General features: G+C 39.0%; 1 protein-coding gene across 2 annotated transcripts; it reads right to left on the bottom strand.

The window, feature by feature from the left end:
- Positions 1-1,846: 1,846 nt before the first annotated feature.
- Positions 1,847-19,940, bottom strand: LOC113138022 (immunoglobulin-like domain-containing receptor 2). Of its 2 annotated transcripts, none has more exons than XM_026320133.2 (9): positions 19,803-19,940; positions 16,935-17,321; positions 13,590-13,709; positions 10,127-10,183; positions 8,249-8,395; positions 7,955-8,122; positions 6,674-7,019; positions 5,874-6,600; positions 1,847-3,977 (listed from the first exon to the last, which is right to left on the bottom strand). In XM_026320133.2, exons 1-9 carry the CDS (start codon positions 19,918-19,920, stop codon positions 3,942-3,944), a joined length of 2,106 nt encoding a protein of 701 aa, XP_026175918.1. In that variant the 5' UTR covers positions 19,921-19,940; the 3' UTR covers positions 1,847-3,941. The 2 variants fall into 2 exon arrangements, with proteins under 2 accessions (XP_026175918.1, XP_026175917.1); XM_026320132.2 differs by lacking the exon at positions 10,127-10,183 and adding an exon at positions 7,426-7,554 and having other exon boundaries at positions 1,848-3,977.
- Between the last annotated feature and the right edge of the window lie 633 nt (positions 19,941-20,573).

Raw genomic sequence — 20,573 nt, 5'->3', positions numbered from 1 at the left:
CCCAAACGATAGGTCTCTATTTGATTTCAACTTAAACAACTGCTCATTGCTCTGTCCTGTGAATTTCCTAAAAGAGAATGTTTGCAGTTGTTGACTGAGACTGGACTCATTTCTGGCCACACCCCGAAACAGGTGAACTCTACCTGTGACGTCGTCAGGAGCCGAAATCCCCTAACATGACGTTCCATTCATATTATCTCAGATATACATTATTTAAACATTGCAAAGACTGTTGTCCTTAAATATAATTGGAATAATCGAATATCAAAATCTATTAATTCAATAATGCAAAAGTGCATGTGAGAGCAGGATTACAATCTGCCAAAATCAATGACATTAGTTATAGAAGAACATCTTACGGTGCCCTGAAAGCAGAAATGACTGGAAACAGAATTACTATGATAGTTATTCAGACAATAATATAACAATAAATGTTCAGACATAAGAAAATATATTTTTGGTTATGGTCCCTTATTAATATAAAACAACCTAAATCTTGTCTTCTTTAAGGTGTAGCTCCTAAGTAATACCACTAGATGTCATCCTACACTGGCTCCTGTTTAAATGATCTATATGCACTTATTCATATTTAGGGCCACCCACACAAGCACAGGGAGAACATGCAAACTCCACACAGAAAGGCCCTTGCTGGGTTTCAAACCAGGAACCGTCTTGCTATGAGACATCAGTGCTAACCACCAATGCATCGTGCTGCCCTCCTGTTTAAATCTCAGTATTTAATTCTTTGCAGTTCAAATTAAATAGGCTATTTTTTAAATATGTCCTTCTTAAAGGTCTGAGGCTGTCTGCATGTAAAAGGGACTACTCTTGACTCTTTTTTAATTCGCCCTTGAAGCACACCCACTCTGCACCTGCAGCCCCCTCAGTGTATTGCTTTTCCAGAAAAGTGCTGCCAAGATTTACTGTTTTTCCCAGTTGTTCTCTTGTTGCCTGTTCCTTTGCTGAGGCCTTAAAGCTCGAACACTGTGTACTGTGTAGAGATGACTGTATTGCCTGGTTACATTTGCCTAAGATGAGGTTAGTTTAATAAAATCCACTGCACCCACTGAATGGAGCCATATCAGATCTGTGAAAGGACCTCTCAAAACAGCTAAAACATGAACACACATCAGTGACAGAAAGGGTCATTTTAACATATATTCAGTATTATACTATGTGGAATAAACATTGGTTACTATTGTAACCCAATATTCTGTGAATTGGGCACAGCCCTCTTGGCTCTCGCTATGGCTCCTATCCCCCCTCCAGCGCACTAAGAGAAAATTGTCCACACCAACCTGGGCAGCCCCCGAGTGTCTCCAACACATCCCCATATAAACGGGATCCTCCAGCGACCGGTGGGGCCCACTGGGGCCCTACGGCACATTAAAGTATGTTTTTGATGGGAATACTTACATAGTTTCACTACAGAACATTTTTGAGTGCATGACTTTTGATTGTAACAGAATAGTATTTGTTATACAAGACACTAGCCTACATACACCCAATCCCTTTTTAACACAAACATATGGTGTACAAGCTCAGACGCACATGAACTTTTTCAACAGAAACAAGACTCAAACAAGTGAGACTTTTTCTCCTTGTGAACATAATATGTGTAAGAATTTGTTTTTACCAGTTGTTGCTGTATTTGGTGGATGTGACAAAAGAAGCAGCATCACACAATAAAAGTACAGTACTTTAGTAAAAGTGCTGCATTAAAAGTAAATTCTCAAGCAGATGTATAAAAGTATTGTCAACAGAAATTGACTTGTGTTAGCTATGCAGAAAAGTAGCCTTGAAAGAATGAGAGAAACATTCAAGTGCAACTGTATCAGCTTTTACTTAAGTATAGTGTGTTTACCCACTGCCCATGCATCATTATTTCTTAAACCTTACAAAGATGAGCTCAAATAAACTGTGGTGTTCACATTTCTGCTGAAATTCTCTGATGAGAAAATACAAAGTTAAACACTGTTGGTCTTAATGTTTGTGTTACGTTTGTAATCCTGAATCTTGCCATTGTAATGAATAGATACTTTGGACATTTAATTGATGCAAGTGTTGTACAATTTCTTGATGTGGATGACAAAACAGGGCAGATTTCTGTGGTTGAGCTGGCAGGACTGCTATGTGAGTTTTGACAGTTGTGCAGTGAACACAACTGCACAACTGTCACAACTGCCTGTGGTTACAACAATGAACAAAGACATGAGTCATACTCAATTACACATTGTCTCATTTTCAAAAACGTAGAGTTGTCTCTCTCACACATACACATACACATACACTTATCAGTACCAAACAGGAGAAAACACAATGGAGGAAAACTAAACATTGGCATTAACCTTTTCGTCAAGATGTACCAACCCCACATGGATTCAGGAATAATCACACAGTATGCTGTAATGTTAAAACAAAAGAAAAAATCTGACAAAGATGTCCAAAAATCACTGGGTTATCGTGTTTGTGTTGGATTAGCTGTTGAGTCAGCAGTGACAAGAAAAGGCTGAATTACAGTAATCAGACACTTCATCTTATGTGCACAGTCAAAGGAGTGCTTAGTTAAACATGATCATTTACAAATTACAGTTGTTATCACACCTCACACATACATGGTCACGTTTACATATTTACATATAAAAAATATTTAACACTGCAGTACAAACAGCTTTTAGGGACAAGTGGCAATCTTAAAAATTACAATCCCCAACCCCAGACTTTTTTTTAGCTGATAAAATATCTTAAGACATAAGATTTAAGGTATTGAAGCTTATTTTATCAAAATAATGCCAATGTAATATATGACTAAGTTGATTTTTTGTTACATGGTGTTACAAAACAAGGTATAACCACACTGCCCTTATAAATGGCAAATGCATCATCGTTACAAACAGTTGCTTAGTACTTTCTATTATTTACACATTGGAACAACAGACCATGAAACAAACTTTCATTTTGAGTTGTGCTTCTGTCCACTGATGAATGTAAGCCAAATATTTACTTTTTGTTTAAATTCTCCGTTACTTATGTGACTCAGTGCTGTCTTTTAAAAAACAACAAAAAAAAAACAAAACAAAAAAAGCTGCTGCCTTCCACAGCAGAAAACAACACAGAAGGGACCCATGAACCAAAACAAAACACTGAGCTTAAAGATGCTAAATGCTCCACAGAACTAAAGGGACCTGAAGGATCAACACCTTTCACATTAAACAATCATTTAAGCCATTGTCTATATTAAAATACTGCTTAAGAGTTACTGTCCTTTTCCTTCAGGTGTTCACATTATTTTGTCCATCAACTCTGTAGATACACATTGCATTATTTGATAATGTTGGTTACTAATTCCAGCGTTAGCTAACAAAGTCTCCTTCGAAATCCCCTCTGAATTAGGTGCTTTAGTCCCTGAAAAGATCACTGAATGACACAGTGTGTGTATTGTCACACCATTGAAGCTACAGTATGTCCTTTACAATAATGCTGTTGTTATATACTTTATCTGCAACTGTGCCATTTACATGCAGATATCTCACCAAATGGAAATGAATGCAGTCATTATGATGGAAGCATTAAGTAAGTCTGTATTACAGAAGAGCATTAAGGGGCAAAGGGAGACTAACAGTGTCCTGCTGGAAGGGACAGTCTAGATCACACACCCAGCCTACATTAGTTCACTGTTAGTCCAGCTGAGACACAGAGTATAAGAGGCAGAAACAGAGAGGTGATGACTTCAACGATAGTAACATAACAGACAGAAAGCCCCAGTGTTGTCCATTCTTCATTCGTCTGTACTGATTCAGCTTTCACTCTTTCCCACACTCAGCTGTGCATTGCATATTTGTTGAACAAACATATGTAAAGTCAACGCCATCATCTTTTATCAGCTGATGTGCAGTTCTCAGTTTCATGGCAATTCACTCTAGTTTGCTTGAAGCTTTCAATCAGACGATGAGCGAATCTCGGCTGAGAAGAGCGTTCTGGTGAGGATGAAAAACAGAGTAAACCATCAAAACAGCAGGAGTTTAAACAGAAATATTAAACCATATATGGTTCAGTAGAGTGAGACAACAGTGGAAGTGGACATTAGCTAATGGGTTATTATGGTGAAATAGATTCTGGGACAAACTGCATTTCAACAGTTTTTTCCAAATTATTTGAAGATTTGTTAGAGGTCAACATGAGTTGACTGGTTCATTAATTTATTTTTTACAAGAATGCTTCAGTGTTGAATACCATTTTGACCCAGGTTTGTCAGGGAGAAGACGACCAGTTATAATTGTTACAGAGAGTAGTTGGATACAGAGTTTTCTACCTAGTTTTCATTGTGGTAGCATCTGAACCTGACCTGTCAAAGGTACAACAACAACAACAACACTTACTAAAGACCCACAAAGATTTTTTTTTTTTAAGTCCACTTCTTAATAACAGGTTTGAAATACACTACTGGTCAAATGTTTGGGATCATCTCCATTTTTCCACAACATCAAGCATCTTCATCTGATACTGACATTTAGGTATTGCAAGCCCAGAGATTAACCTTAAATGCTATAAAGTGCTAAAAGTAAAAAAATAATCCCAATAGTTCCTGCAGGTGATGGGCACTGAAAAGAAACTGTGTGTAAAAAGGCAGTGTTGGACTTATCCTTTGAAGCATTATCTGGACAATACAGCACAACAGGAAGTAGTACTGTATATTGCTATTATAATGGGGAGGAAACGGTAATTAACAAAGGACGTCAGGATAATGACCCTTCCAGGCTGTGTTAGAAAAGAATGATGGAACGACAGCACAGTCTCAAGATGCTCCAGATGAAGATTCAAAGCAAAGAAATCAAGTGCAGCACTTTTGTGAGAACCTCTGCAACAGTGCTGCCTAAGCCAACAATATTTGATTTCAATTGTAGAAAGAATCTCACAAGTATGTATGGCTTTTGAAAAAAAATATTAGACCATTGACAAGAAAAGGTTGAGAAAGTTCAGTGCAGTTCAATCGGCAAGAACATGTTTGCTGCAGTAGCTCACAGGACACGTCAGTCACTTTTTTTCTTCTTTATACTAATAAGGGCACATTACATATCAGCTCAAAAATCATAAATGCCCCTAAAAAAGGACACCACTACAGACACAGTTGAAATATACCTAATTAAACTTCCTATTTAGAGCATGTACACACAAATATAACAATCAGCCGTAACATTATGATCACCCGCCTAATAGTGTGCGCACAGGAGTCAGTGCTTGGTGTTCGTGTCACTCTGCAGCTCACTGTGCATATTTCATAGTTACACTGTCAGTAAGAGCACAAATCAGTCTGCCATTCAGAGAAAATGGAGATAAAAGGAGAGATCAGTGTATACTTCCATCTTAGAGCAATAGTTTGATTTATGGGCATCTTTACAATTTCTCAGACAGTGGACGTTAACGACATTCGCCCCTGAAAACCTCACCCTAATAAATTGCTAAATCAGCAGAAAGGTTTAGCCTATCCCTGGCACTGGAACCTTATGTCACTTCAATCTATCCTACATGACCTGAATTATGACCCTGGTTACCTGGTTAATTCCTTATCAAAATTCAGGTTGTGTTCTTAAGCTCCTTAAGACATCCTAGGTCTTCCAGGAAAGTTTCTTCAGTGGAAATGCCATAATAATGGCAGGGAAAGTCTAAACAAAGCATTATGTACTTAGCTTAAATACATAGCTTGCCTAGTGTTTTAAACAACAAATATTTTAATCAATTACACATGAAAAACTACTTAACACTAACTAGAAAACATGGTACAACATATTACCCTATTCAGTACTGTTGATCTGCTAATGACCTTAGCCAGCAGACAACCCTACCAATAATTTACAGGCCAAAGTGTAACTTACCACTTTACGCGACTTGTCTCTGGGTTCCTCTCTGCGACCAGGCAGAGAATAGGTAGGAAGTTGAGAGGAGGGAGTGTTTCCTGAGAACGGCTGTGGAGATGGCCTGTCAGTTCTGCTTCTCTCTGTGTCTGAGTAAGAAGGCAGTGGATCTGCCAAAGATCTGCTAGTAGGCGAACGGCTGTAGTGCTGACTAGATTCCCCACTGCTCTTTTTCGAACTGCCCTTTGAAGGTGTGTCAGAATCTTCCTCACCCCGCACCCCACTCTTTCTCTGACCAACCCCTCGCAACTTAGCCTTATGCTCTAGCAGGCTGTTCAAGAATGTGCTATCATAGTCTTTCTCTTGAGAAGAAGTTGATGGTGGCTTGACTCTGGGCGGAGGTGGGGCAGGGTGCTCACTGTCCCAAGTGCCCCTCCTTTTTTTGGGTGAAGGAAGTGGACTTATGTTCTGTCTGTTTTTCTTATTCTGTCTGGGGTATTCACTGTTGTCACCAACTTCATTTTCATTACTATGGTAATGCTGAGGTGGACCATTGCGGTATGAAGGATATCGACAGAACTCCGCTAGTTCCATATCGTAGTCCCCCCATTCTTCTTCTCTCTTCTCAGTGCCTCTGCCTCCTCTTTGCTTGCAAGGCGCAGCACACTCCTCCAGCTCGTCCAGTGAGCCAGTTCGCTCTGCAGTGCGGTACATCTTTCTCTGCAGATGTTCTGAACGAGGGTTCCACCTGAAAAAAAGGATATGATGTAGTTTGTGTTTATATGGGTGAGGAATCTGCCAACATTTAGAAGTATCAGTACCTGTTGTGGCTGTTGTCCTCGCAGTGGTTCTGTTGCTGTTGATTACGTCCAAGCCGTCGTGACTGTGTGAAGGATGGAGGGTCGACGCTATATCGTCGCGGAGGTAGAGGCCCGTCCTGGCATCGTCGGGGCTCTGAGTCGTGGTCATCATTATAACGCTGGGGTGAACGGGGACTGTCACGGTTATGCTGTGGCTCTGGGCTGAGGTTATTGTGGAAGCGCTGGGGTTCAGGCTGATGGTCATGGTCAGGGATGGCAGGTAGGGCTTTCTTCTGGACATTTTGGTATGTTTGACGGAAACCAGTTTCTCCCTCATGGAGAGAGCTCAGCTCAGACACACTAGAGGCTGTATAGTTCAAAATAAAAAATGAATCAATGTACAATGACTGATGAAGAATGAAGTGAGAAATAAACCACTGAAGGGAAAATTCACAGTACACAAAGAAAGTCAGAGTGAAGGCCTGCAAGAAATCACACACAAAGCCTGCATTGGAATGAGAACTGTTAAAAAATATATGCTTTTATGCATGCATACTGTGCATGCTACTGTATCCCATTTAAATAATGGGACACTTAATACACAGAAAGTCTGAGTGCAGAGAGGCATGCCAAGACAAGCTCAGAGAAAATAAAAAGCCAAGTGACTACTGACAAAGATAGTAGAGCATGCGGAGTGTATTCATTGCAATAGCATGCTTTAATAAATTGCATGTTGAGAGAGTTAAGCCACAGGACAAGTTTATGAAGCTTACAATGGTGGCTGATGGACTTTGCAGGGTTGAAGTGAGCCAGTTGTTTCTCTACATACTGTAGCACCCTGAGAGAGTCCTGATCCTGAGGTGAGGGCACACGGTAGGGAACCCCCACAGCATGCATTGGCACTGGAGATACACACTTGAGCCATCAATGTGGAGAACTTGTGTTTGTCCATGAGTGTGTATTCATTGTGGTTTGAGAACCATACCAGTGTTTTTGCATTTTTACTAATCACTGATGTATTCTTCCAAGCCAAAATAATAGCTAATAAAATGAACTAGTTATCACATTACATACCCATTTATACAATTAAACAATTACTTCCTCCATAAACCTTTTTGTATAAGCAGCATTTAAATTCCTGATACAAGAGCAGCATTTCCAAATCAATATGTTCCAGGGACTGTTGATCCAAGTTGAAAATAAACTTCTAGGGATGATTTAAAGGACTATGATTTAAAATACTAACACTAATATCATACTTCAATCATTTTAAAAACTCTCCAAAATAGAGTAAGATCTCACCTGCCGTAAGTAAACTTCCATTTGATGGTGGGACTGATGACATCTTGTCAACCAGAGAGGGGGGAGCGATGGGCACCATTGTTGGGACACCAGAGACAAAGTATGGAGGGTAGGCAGGTGCCTGAGGGGTGGAGCTGCCTGTCTTTATACCCTTACCTGCCTCATACACTTAAAAAAAAAAAAAAAAAAAAAAAAAAAAAATCAATACCCTATCCCAATCCTGAAAAGCATAATTCTTTCAAAATGTGTCCCTATTCTAAAGTTCTGTACTGCTGTGTGTATGTTTATACTCACAGTGTCTGGGGCAGCAGCATGTGTCGGGGCAGCACCAACAGCTGACGTAACAGCAGCAAGAGTGAGGACAGCACTGACACCAACAAACCCCAACCAGCAGCAGAAATAACACACTGCCCAGTGCCACCACCGCCACAAACACCCACTCTGGAAGTACACACAACACAGAGTCATTCATTCATTCATTCATTCATTATCTATACCTGCTTATTCCTAATATGGGTCACAGGAATTTGCTGGAGCCTATCCCAGCTCTCTTTGGGTGAAAGGGAGGGGCACACTCTGGACAGGTCACCAGTCCATTGCAGGGCAACACAGAATCCTACATATACCTGCAAGAAGCAGCAAACTCCTCCAGCTCGTCCAGTGAGTAGTTCTTATGTTAACAGCACATATTAACATAAGAACAGTTCAGGCTGTAATTTAAATATTAATCAATTTTTTTTATTGTGAGAATATTTAATGTTTATTGTAAACAAAAAAAAAAATTTATTTATTTTAGAAATCCGTGATAGGCTGATGTGTCCAGCTGAATAACCACAGAGGATAACCAAAATTGTATCCAAATTGAAAGAAATCTTTGAATTTTTAAAAAATGAATTTAAGCTTTATGAAAGGCAGATGAAGATTCCTTCTCCTTTAATGCATATTTCCTGCGACAGGATGTTGGGATGGGACAAAGCGAAAAATAATCTTAAACTGTAAAGACTGATTGTTAAAAAAAATCTGCCTATTATAGGCAGATTTTATTTAGAGAGTTGAAGTGAGTGATACAGCAACTTAGATAAACTAAGTATCTGTCTATAGGGACAAAGGAAAGGGAAGGAGAAGGCAGATAAGGAAATCTTTAACAATGTAGCGCACGCACGCACACACACACACACACACACACACACACACACACACACACACACACACACACACACACACACACACACACACACACACACACACACACACACACACACACACACACACACACACACACACACACACACAGGAAACCTGCTTTTGCTACAGGAAGGAAAAGGACAGTTTATGCTGCTCTGTAAGATACTGAAGATTTGGCTCTTACAACAAATTTGCTTGTAATGTGAAGTCATTTGCAAACATTAGGACCTCCACAAACACACACAGACACACACGCATAAGTCAGGGTTGTAGCTAACACAGTACATTACACATTCCAGAGCACAGTGGGAGTCAGTGTGTACAACACTAACACTACCCCTAGAGAAAAGCTTGCAGTATCAATTCTGTCCAAGAGAATAATACAAAGTCAGTTTGAGAACTACGTCCCCACAATCCACCCATTCATTTATCACTTCCCACAAACTGTGACAATTAAACACATATTATCAGAACCTTATGTGACAAAACAAACCACCTCCTCCCTCTTGATGATGAGTTTTTTCTGGGTAGTGTCCACATGATGTGGCATGACATGTCAACCACAACCATAAATAACTATAATGACGATAATAGCTGTTTTCCAGCACCGCTCAACTGAGTGGGCGTAAACGCCAGCTCATTATCTGACGAGTGTGGATCAGACCATTGGATTAAAAACAGCTCTGAACTCAACTCTGTTAAAGCTTTGTGATAGCTGAGTCATAAACACCTGCTGCATGTTTTACTGATGTGAGAGAACTATAGGTTAGGCAGTATCACTGCTGTTAGCAGAGGAACCTTTAAGTATGGTGGAAGATGTCAAAACTTTGTTTAGAGGAAGTCTTCTCCTATACATTCATGCCTACATTTCTTATATTTAGTGCTAAAATATAAGTCCCTACACCCATGGTTAGAGCAGAGTTAGTGGTAGTAGGGTTAGTATAAATGGAAGGAACCAGGTGAGGGGGAAATACATTATGCCCCTACCTGGCATAATCCTCAAATCAAAGTCTGGCAGCAGATCTTCAGGTACACCTGAGAAACCTGGAGAGACATAGAGCAGATGTGACAAGAGGAGACGAGAGGAGAGGGAAAGGAGTTGATATAAATTGGAATGGTTTATTCCAAGTAGGTTATTTTTGCAGCAGCATGTGAAATAGATAAATAGAAAAAAAAAGGAGTTGACAGGTCAAGCAGCATGCACCAGAGTATATTTTGGTCTTTTCCCAGCAATGTATCCATGTCAGAGCAACTGACAGACGACTGATCATTGGATTTCTGACAAACGCTGTAAGGTTAACTGTCTGATAAGAAGACATACTAGAACATTCATTATTGTAAAGATAACATGATACACAGGCAGGAGCGATGAGTAATGTTACACGCAGAGCTAAAAAAAATGTTCCTCATATCGAGAGCCAGAAAACAAACTACAGAGAAACATTTTGTTCCTGAAATGCAAATGAATCAGGGGCGCCTGTAAGTAAGGTATACCCAAAAAGGGGTAGTACTGGTGATGTGGAGTGAAGAAATAACCAATTTGCTGTAGAAAGATGGTATCAGCTGCAGACTGGTGCAGACTGCTGGTTAATTTGCTCTCTCTAAGCCACTGATTGGATATTGACAAAAAGCATTTGTAATTGAAAAAAGACCTCACTGTAAAATCACTCCACAACACACCAGTAAACTGGGTTTTTGTAATCCAAGTCAGTCGTTGATCCTGGTATCTTCTTGTTGTTTTCTTTAACTTTTTTTTAAACTCCATATTAAGGGAGTCCACACTAGGTCAGCAGATGTCTAAATGAAAAATTAATATGAAAATTACAGGGCACTGTGCAACAAGCTGAGGCATAAATGTGCATGTGCATTTTGCGTGTTGAAATCTGTGAAAAGGCCAGTGGGTGAGGTTGATGTGAACAGATACTGGTGTTTTGCTGCTGCTGACATTGTGATTATTGTGGAGAGAAGGAAAATAGTGCTGAGCATGAGAAGGAAGGAATGGAGAAAAACAGAGCTACCGTGCCCAGACTTGGTTGAGAGTGCACATACCTTACTTTAGTATCTTTCTGGAAAGCTAAAGGTATTCTTTGCTGAATTTGAAAACAGAAAGAAACCTATTAAGGTTACTGAAAAGCACCTGAACCACCATATGGATTCAAACAAAACTGGCTGAAAACTTGTACTGTGCGCATTTGTACATTTAAGGCTCATCTAACTTCATGCTATTATGTCTTCTTTGCTACTTGCTCATAAATCTGCAGTCTGAGTGATCTACCATTTATTTTCAGATATGTTCAGTTTGTTTGTTTCCCCCTAAATGGTTATCCCCTATATGTTAGTATACTCCTCCTGTGAAGATAAACTATCACCCAGCTAACATTCATGTTTGTTTTACTATTGATAGGTTTCAATTGTAATTTACTATGAATCCTGGTTCAGACTGGTAAAATACCCAGATTCATTCAGCAGATAAATAAATCCCTCATCAAATCCTTTATTGATGTTTTATGCTTGCTTCTCTCTGACACTATGAGCATTATATCAAAATGTGAAATGAACGACAGGTTGACAAAAGTTCCAAAGTAAAATAAATGCAAATTGCAATACTTGTTAGATTACACTTGAATATTAAAAATTAAACAATAAGTCATTTGTTTAAATATTTACACTATTCACCAATGTGTTAAATCAAGAACTTGCAATTTTGATAACTTGAGAAAGAATGCTTGGCAGGGGTTCACAGTTAATAGGCACATTCATTGACAGGTTAATTTTAAAAAGGGTTAGTCTGTATATGTCTAATGGATCCCTGTTTATTTATAATTGGTGTTTAGGTATATTTTTAAAAAAATACTATAGATTGATGCATGGTAACCAGAATTTTTAAAACTACTGATACCAGTATCAGCCTCAAAAATCTATTATCAGACTGGACTAAATTGGATTCATAGATATATCTTAAAAATTGTTTCTGGATATTGCTCCACTAACATTGCATGAAAAGGTCAAAACCTTGAGATGGAGGTAGAAATGTTCAGTATCACTCTGTACATCGTAAGTGTCCTGCCTTCTACACAGTTGTATCTTTTTTTTTTTTAATCTTTGGTGCTTCTGGGTTATGAAAAGGTCAATGAAACAGAGGAAAGCAGAATTCTCTCTTCTTCTACCACTGAGTTCTCAGACATCCACATTAGTCAAGTGTCTCACACCATCCATCTTCTGTATAACCATGTTCTACTGTCCCTCTTTCCTGCCATTAAATCTTCTTCGTCTTTTATTCTGTGAAGACATTTTCCGTAAAGACAAAAGAGACCCCTGAGCCACTGGGCCGCAGCCCCAACTGTTGTTATGGAAACACCACAAGTGCCTCATATGCCATATATTAGCTACACCAAGACTGGGAAAGACATTTTGGTCATGTAATAGATTTAAGGTCCCTCATGACAAAAATCATAGCTTCATTAGCCTGTAGTATTTTCATACCCTATAATTATGACACCAAGGCCCTACTCAACCTTTAGTAAGAGTCAGTTAGTCTTTACAACTATAAAAGGTTATTCTACAGCTCTTGTGTGTATGTGTCTTTTTGTGCATACACATAAGTCTCTGAGTGCCAACCAAACAAAAGTTCAACCACAGTGTGAATTAGGGTACTAAGAGCTGCTCAGATGTTTCCATGGTAACATTTGTTGTAACTGAACACTTTTAACTGTAACACAACACATGATTTTACAATTTGGGACACACAGATGCTACACACATACACATATTATTATTATAAGTGACTAACTCAAACAACAAGTGACAATTTATCTGAAGTAACTATCTAAACTGTGTTAAACATAGTAACACACAGCAGTCGCTATGGTTACAGTTGAGGCCAACCTGAAATGCCACTGCTTGTTAGGAAACAGCTCATTAATAAGCCTATATTGTGCTGTTGATGTTGAACAGGTCAGCTTACAGAAGTCTTTCTATGTAATAGAAAGCATTATAAGGTCAGCTTAGAGAAAAATTCAATTCACATTAAATAATGTGTTTTTCTGTATGAAAATAATTACATATAAAGGAAAGGTCAGACCTGTCTTTAGCAGTTCTTATATAGAGAAAAAGAGTGGTATATAGGAAAGTGATACTACACTGAGTGGTCTGCCAGGATAATATTGTACAAAGCAAGGTGATGGGACACCACTAGAGTGAATGCCTCAATAACACATTGTATGAATTGGTTTGCCATGTAAATTTGCAGGTCAAAGTTCATAAACAATGCATCAACAAGAGCTGGCTGAAGGTTGCACGGAAACGTACCAGAAACATTTGTAAGTTGTTTGAGCCTTAATTGATGTCAGTGATTGAAGAATTCTAACATTCAACTATGACTAAGCTTGTCTAAGTTTTTAATTTTGAAATTCTTTACAATAGGCATGTTGAGAAAGTTATTGCACCTTACCCAGAACCAGTAACTCCACAGAGGCTTCGTTCTGTCCCTCTAGATCATCAGATATAACAACTTTACAGATGTAGACTCCACTGTCTCCCCACTGGACCTCTCCTATCCGCAGGTCAGCCTCTGCATGAGAAAAAAAGAGAGAAAGCAAAGCGAAAACAAAATCATTTAGCACTTCTCGGTTTCAAACTGCTGGAAATTAAAGATGCACAAATACTAAAAGAAAACAGGGGAAATGGCAATGAATTGATGTACTCTACTCCCAAGACTTTCCACGTTATTTTGGATTGGGACTGCAAAGGTTTACTCCAATTCAATCACTATATTATTAGTGAGGTCGACTCATGATGAAGACAGTTGGTGTTCCAGTTCATCCCAAAGGTGTTGGATGGGTCTGGAATTTGTACAGGGCAGTCAAGTTCTTCCACACCAAACACAGAAAACTATACTAGGCCAAACAATGAAAATCAACCCCCACACATATATAAATATAGCCTGTCTAGTCAGACCCACTCCTTTCTTAACAAAAGATGTGTAATTCTTTGTATGAAATAGGAAACAAGTTGGACCACATTGTATAACTAAAAACCTGATAATGCATAACATTAAATTTACTGTATTTCTATGCAAGATTCTAACAGAATGCCATTTAAAGTGAATAAAAAGCCAAGAAAATGTTTCAAATGTAATTTAATCCAGCTCACAAGACAATACTGAGCCACTGACTCCATTGCAATTGGTGCAGACATGTAAAAACAGTAGGCAGGAAATGGCCTGTATAATTCACTTCCTTTTCCTGTTAGTCAAGGAAGGGGCAACAGAAACAGAGTGACCAGACCACACTAGTGTGACCATTTTCTCCTTCAACAAATTCACATCTGCGCTCATTCAGCTAGCCATGTTTTCTTGTAATACGGTCTCCTATTTTTATAAAACCACCTTGTAAAATAAACCTGTCTTGTTGGCTTTCTTTGATTCCTAATATCTTTGCAGCATATAAATTGTTTCCTGCGTCATTCCAAAGACATGCAGATCAGATGGGCAGCCAACTTTTAAATAACCATAAGTGAATGTGAATGTGTTGAGTTGTCTCTGTAAAACATGTCATTAACAGAACAACCCCTGCCCAGTGCATGCTGGGACAGACTCTAGAGTCTCTGTGACCCCAAATAGGATTACAAGGGTATGGATGACTGGATGTCCCTAAAGGAACGACTGTCAAAGCCCTCACTTTTTTGTCTGTTTACAAGATCACTACACTGACCCGTTTCAGGACAGGAGAAGGAATGGGAAAGAAAAAGAAACCAAAAAAAGTGAAAGCACACTGAGAAATAAGTGTGCAGATGGTGGGATGTGGTGGGATCTAGAGAGAAAAACTAAAAGCGGGACATTGAAGTACATCAGAGGGAATAAGTGAGAGGTCAGCATGAATGAGAGGACAGCGTGAAAGCCCTTTCTTTTGTCTGTATTCATGGCTGGTGAAGAGAGAAGGTCGATTCTTTAGTCACACTGCTCCATAAATCTGAGGCCTGCAAACAAGACCATCTCTCTGCCTTCAATAAGTGCGCACGCACGCACGCACGCACGCACGCACGCACGCACGCACGCGCGCACGCACACACGCACACACACACACACACACACACACACACACACACACACACACACACACACACACACACACACACACACACACACACACACACACACACACACACACACACACACAGGGCTCAAGACAACTGGTGATACATATCTGAGGCAATTCAGTTGAAATTATTACATGAGAAATACAGCTTGGCTGAGACACTTTTTTAGATACCAACAGTTTAGAAACTATGTGAAATACTTCCACAGATGGTGAAATATTTTGTTATACAACTGCCTTTAGGGCAGCATAGTGACTGGCAATTTGTCCAGGGCCTTTTGCCCAATGCCAGCTGGGATTGGCTCCAGCCCACCATGCACCTGAATTGGAATATTCAGAATGGATGGATGGACAACTGCCTTAATCAACAAAAATAAATAAATGTGATAAATAATAGACATTAAAATTCCTAATTCCATGTGATGGAAGCACCCCTGTCTTGTGCTAAGACCCCAAAAAGAAAAGAGTGAGTGATTGTTGAGAGCCTGACCAATACTGATTTTTTATTTATTTTTAACTAATATTGATATTTCACAGCATAAAACATGATAGTATGATAATATTAACAATGTTATTATTTTACAAACAATTTTGGGATAATAAGGATTTAGTTACTGTATAATTGTGACATTTGAAAAATTAACTGTAAATTTATTAAATTAATGAATCAACTAAATAATGGGGATACAGTTTCTGAATTACAGCAAAGATTTTCAGGTGTTTTTGTTTTACTTATCCCAGTAACTCTAACAGAAGCAATCCTGTATACATTGTGCACATGCCTTACTGCAGTATTTTGGACAGTCTCTTCTTGTTTAAATATCATGTCTCACTATCTAGCGACTTCTTAGTAGATGGATATGACTTCTTTTACTTTTTCCTGCCAGACTCAACCTCTCCTGCCCTAAAATCTCACAAACCCTTTTTTTGCTCCTGCCAAACTAAAATAATAAATTCCTGTTGATGGTAGGTATGGAGCTATTTCTGCTGAGTTATATAACCTGATTGTTCTGGAAGCTCAAAAGGAGTACAGTTTCTTTCCAACTTCACTCTGTTGGAAGGTGGGCCAATACTTCGATTTACTTTCATAAAACCTGTCAGGCTTGACAGCAGAAGAAATAAGAGCATTAGTTTGGATCAATATGTTGCAAAAAACAGAGAAGCTGCTTTTCCTTTTATACACCAAAACTACTGGTTGCTATGAAACTTAAATCTTTTAAGCCAAACCTGAAAAAAATCCTTCTCACTGGGTTTCATTGTGCTTATGTCATTTGTTATTTCTTCTAAGTCCTATGTTCTATATTTGTTGGTCTTCTCTAGTCCACTCTACTATCCCTGTGACCCTAAGTAGGAATAATGGATGTTAATGGATGGATGGGAGTATGTATCTATGAGTATGTATCTTCTTTTTCTAAAAAACTGCACTGTGATATGCTGAATGAATTCTGAAAAAAAATGATCATTGCATGCTGTTCTGTTTTCCTTGGTTTTAATAACTCTTGAGCTCTTGCTAATGCAAGTAAGTCAACTAAATTTCCAACTAAAGCTTGTGAGCTAAAATTATTCCTGTAACACTAAAGAAATGTGTTGGCCTAGCTATGCAGCTACTCTGTGATACAAAAAAGAAAACACACAAGAAAATTATCAGCACAGACATAAGAGAAACTGAACCACAGGTGTAGGTGCTACAGCAGTCTTACTGTTGATGATTGAGATGTCTCTGTTCTTGTAGTACTCTGACAGTGTGATCGAGGAACCAGACATGGAGGCAACAGTTCGAACCGTCCGGCTGCTGTCAGAGCAGTCAAGGTAGCTTGCTGTCACCCTCGTCTCATACCCTCCACCAGCTCCTCTGATTCCACTTGTCAGCACACCTCCTCCCATAGTTCCACTAACACTGTCAGTGAAGCTGAATGAATCCCGGGTGCGGTCACGACAGTATGACTTGTAGACCCACTGTACCACGGGGGTCTGGGTGGACACGGTGGTGTACTGACATGGCAAAACCACTGACTGCAACAGCACCGCGTATCGCTTCTCATCTCTCACAAACACATTAACCCCTGAGCAACATGAAGGGAGGCCACCTGTGGAAGGATGAAGAATTGAAAAAGAGGAATCAAGAAAGTTAGTTAAAAAAAAAAAAAAAAAAAAAAAAAAAGTTAATCTAGCTAATCAATAATTTCATGGCATTTGCACAACCCTACTAGGAAATGTTGCAGTACTAAAAGGTTTAAATCAATTTATATTCAGTGATTCACAGGTGATTATTTAGTATTACGGGATGGAGACAATAAATCAGTGCTGTCTGAACCAGAGATTTTCAAATGTGCGGAAGAACTGAAGGCCAGACTGGGAGTGTGCATGTCAGTGTTCTAACACAACGAGAAGTACGTTATAGTAGTTTGGCCTACTTATCAACACAATCAACAGTTGCACTCAGTTCATGTTTAAGGGCTGCGACAGGGGACAGCCACACACAGTGATTCAGATGCTAAGGCAATGTCTAAGGACACACCTGCTCCTGTTTGAAACACGGAAAGCATATCTTTTAATAATGTGAGTGAAAACATCTCCCTTTTTTAAAAACAGATTCACTGACAAAAAAAAGTCTGGATAAACATTAAAAATAAATGCTTCCATGTTTTTATTTTCCTTGTGCAATTATTTAAATCATTGCACAATTTGGCAAGGAACAAGGAAAACAAAGGCTGTGGTCAGACTGTGTGTGTTGCTCCTGTTCTGTGAAATCTGACTGAGTTGACCTGACGTTGTTTTGAAGCTTACAAAGCTGCAAGACTCCAAGTCACATGCTGATCAAGAGCTTGAGCTCCGCAGTTAAACATCAACATACACCAATGGAGCTAACAAGTAAACTAAAACACACCTAACACACAACGAAATATCTGTGTATGCTGCTTTGTGTGTATGTGCTTCTTGAGTAAAACAGTGGGAGATGTGACTGATCTGGACCAGTGAACAGAGATGAGTGAGATGAGAGGGGGGCTGCTTTACTTTATCCAGACCAAGCCAGTTCACACAGCTTTGATTTCTTTCTTTCTGTTTAATATATTTAATTCAAAATGCAAACAAGCTACATCAAGTACAATGTTATATTCATAAAGAGTATTTCTTTTTGCTTGTGGATTTTCACAATGACTTACATACAAACATAAACTATTAGTGTTTTTATTATGAAAAAAAAAATGCCAAGCATGTTTGGTTTAACAGAAAAAGCCTGAGGTTTGGCTGGATGGGTGTGGATTTTGGAAAAAGAGAAACTGTTTCAGACCTAGAGGAACCAAGCTAACTAAAACATAAATTCCTCAAAGAGAACATTACTCTAACTAGTACAGAAAAAAACCCCGGGAGGTTGACTTTACAGGGATCACAAGCTGTAGGGTGATCCAAGCTTTATTAGTTTTCAGAGGAATCCACCTCCAGAGAAGAAAATGAAAGTAGGAGGAGGTGGGGCAGGATAGCTGCAGTTGTAGTGCTGGACAGAGAAACTGTGCTTTGGATGTTAGTATTAGGGAGAGTCACTGTAGAATAAATATTTTGCTGTCTTAACAAAAATCCTGAAGTATACTCTTTCACTGCCGTTTTGCATGGAAATATACACATTATTGTACATTCCATTAAGTAAACACTGTAATTAATAATTATACTACTGAAAGCAACCCAAACTGTGCCCAAACCTTTCAGTGGTGTTGTATGTTCTATGTTGTACCTCAAGACTTAAAATAAACCATGTCTGCCTTATTTGAGGCTGAATTAAACTGTAAATCTGTTCTGATCAGACTACGTAATACATCTTGTAAAATTAATTGGACTTTATTTCAGCACACTTTCAGCTATTAATATTGCCTGCGTGTGTGGAGGTGATTCATTTTAAATCTTAGATAGAGGACTTTTTATATACCACATACAAATGAAATTTAGCTAATGGTTTTACAAATTACCACTAAATTGTGCTAGATTCTGTCTTTCTATAAAAATAACGGATGGGTAGATCCCTAACTACCAGTTAAAGGTTTGGACAGACAGGTAGTACAGATAACGTTAGATTATTAAGAAGACAATTACCCGGCACCGGCTGTGTTTGTTTTTCCCTTCTAAAAGTATTGTTGTTGGTATTTATTTTTCACAAAATAAACTGCGAGCTAACTTAATTAGGGATCCTAGTTGAATGGGTCTGAAGTTAGACCTCCTAGTTTGCTAAATTAATCTACAGACTTTTATTCACAGTCGACAACGTTAGCATACAGCACAATGGAGCCATAAAAAGTTAGGCGTTTACAGTTTTATGTTAAAGGTGGTTAACTCAGCTTTGGCCACGGAGAAAAGTGTTGCCCCCCTTATAACGTTAGGAAGAATCACTGATAGCTGGATATTAAAGCATAAACTGTGGGACTGGCCATAAATGCGTCCCCACGGGCCCGGGGCAGGTTAGCTTAACGTTACGTTAGTTACCGTTAGTGACTTTAGGCTAACGTTACCGTCCAGCCTTAAACAACCTGTTACACCACTTTACAGAAAGTAGATTTCCTCTGTTCAACTTTTCTTACCTGTCAGAAAAACGATAAAAATCCACCACTTCGAGGTCAGAAACATTTTACAAATCCTGTGGGTGAATTTAACAGAAGTTTTCTGGTGAACGGAGCTTCCTTTTCTCCTTCGCCTCATCCCTGAACGATGGTTCAGGCTCCCACAGTGAGACAAATAACGGGACCAGCGTCAAGCTCATCAAAATAAAGCTCAAAGCATCCGCTGACGGCTTTCAAATTAAAAGCTTTGTTAAAGCAGGCACTAAAAGCATCTGGGAGCGATTTGAGCTAGAAGATAATGAACTAATTAGTCTTCTTCTGTTTGTTCATTTTCTGTCTCTTTCTGGACATTTTGTGTCTCTGGACATTTTATTTCTCTCGCTGTGTATTTTGTGTTACTCTGTGGTACTTTTGCATATCTTTATAGTCGTTCGCGTCTCTCTTTATAATTATCTTTGGTCTTTGGTAGTTTTGTTTTACATTGTTATGGATTTGCATCCCTTTGCAGTTGTTTTTAAAGGATTTAATACCAACAAAGAATACAGACCAACCCTCTGGTCGGTCTCTGGTGTACATTAATCTGAAGACTACAAGTACTAATTGCAATGTAAGCATGAGGACAACTTTTTTCCCTCTACATTACCATACACCGAAGTGCAAATCATCGTGTATCCGGTACTAGTTGTGTAACTTTATGCAGCACAGTGACAAACACAGAGACGCTCTTTCCAGAAACAATGGATGATGGTAGTGACAGAGGACAGGTCGAACATGGCCAAGATGTTTTTAACG

This window comes from Mastacembelus armatus, chromosome 3 (genome assembly GCF_900324485.2).
Source record: "Mastacembelus armatus chromosome 3, fMasArm1.2, whole genome shotgun sequence".
Classification (NCBI taxonomy): Eukaryota; Metazoa; Chordata; class Actinopteri; order Synbranchiformes; family Mastacembelidae; genus Mastacembelus; species Mastacembelus armatus.
Note: the sequence above shows the minus strand (reverse complement) of the source record. Positions and strands in the feature narration are given on the sequence as shown.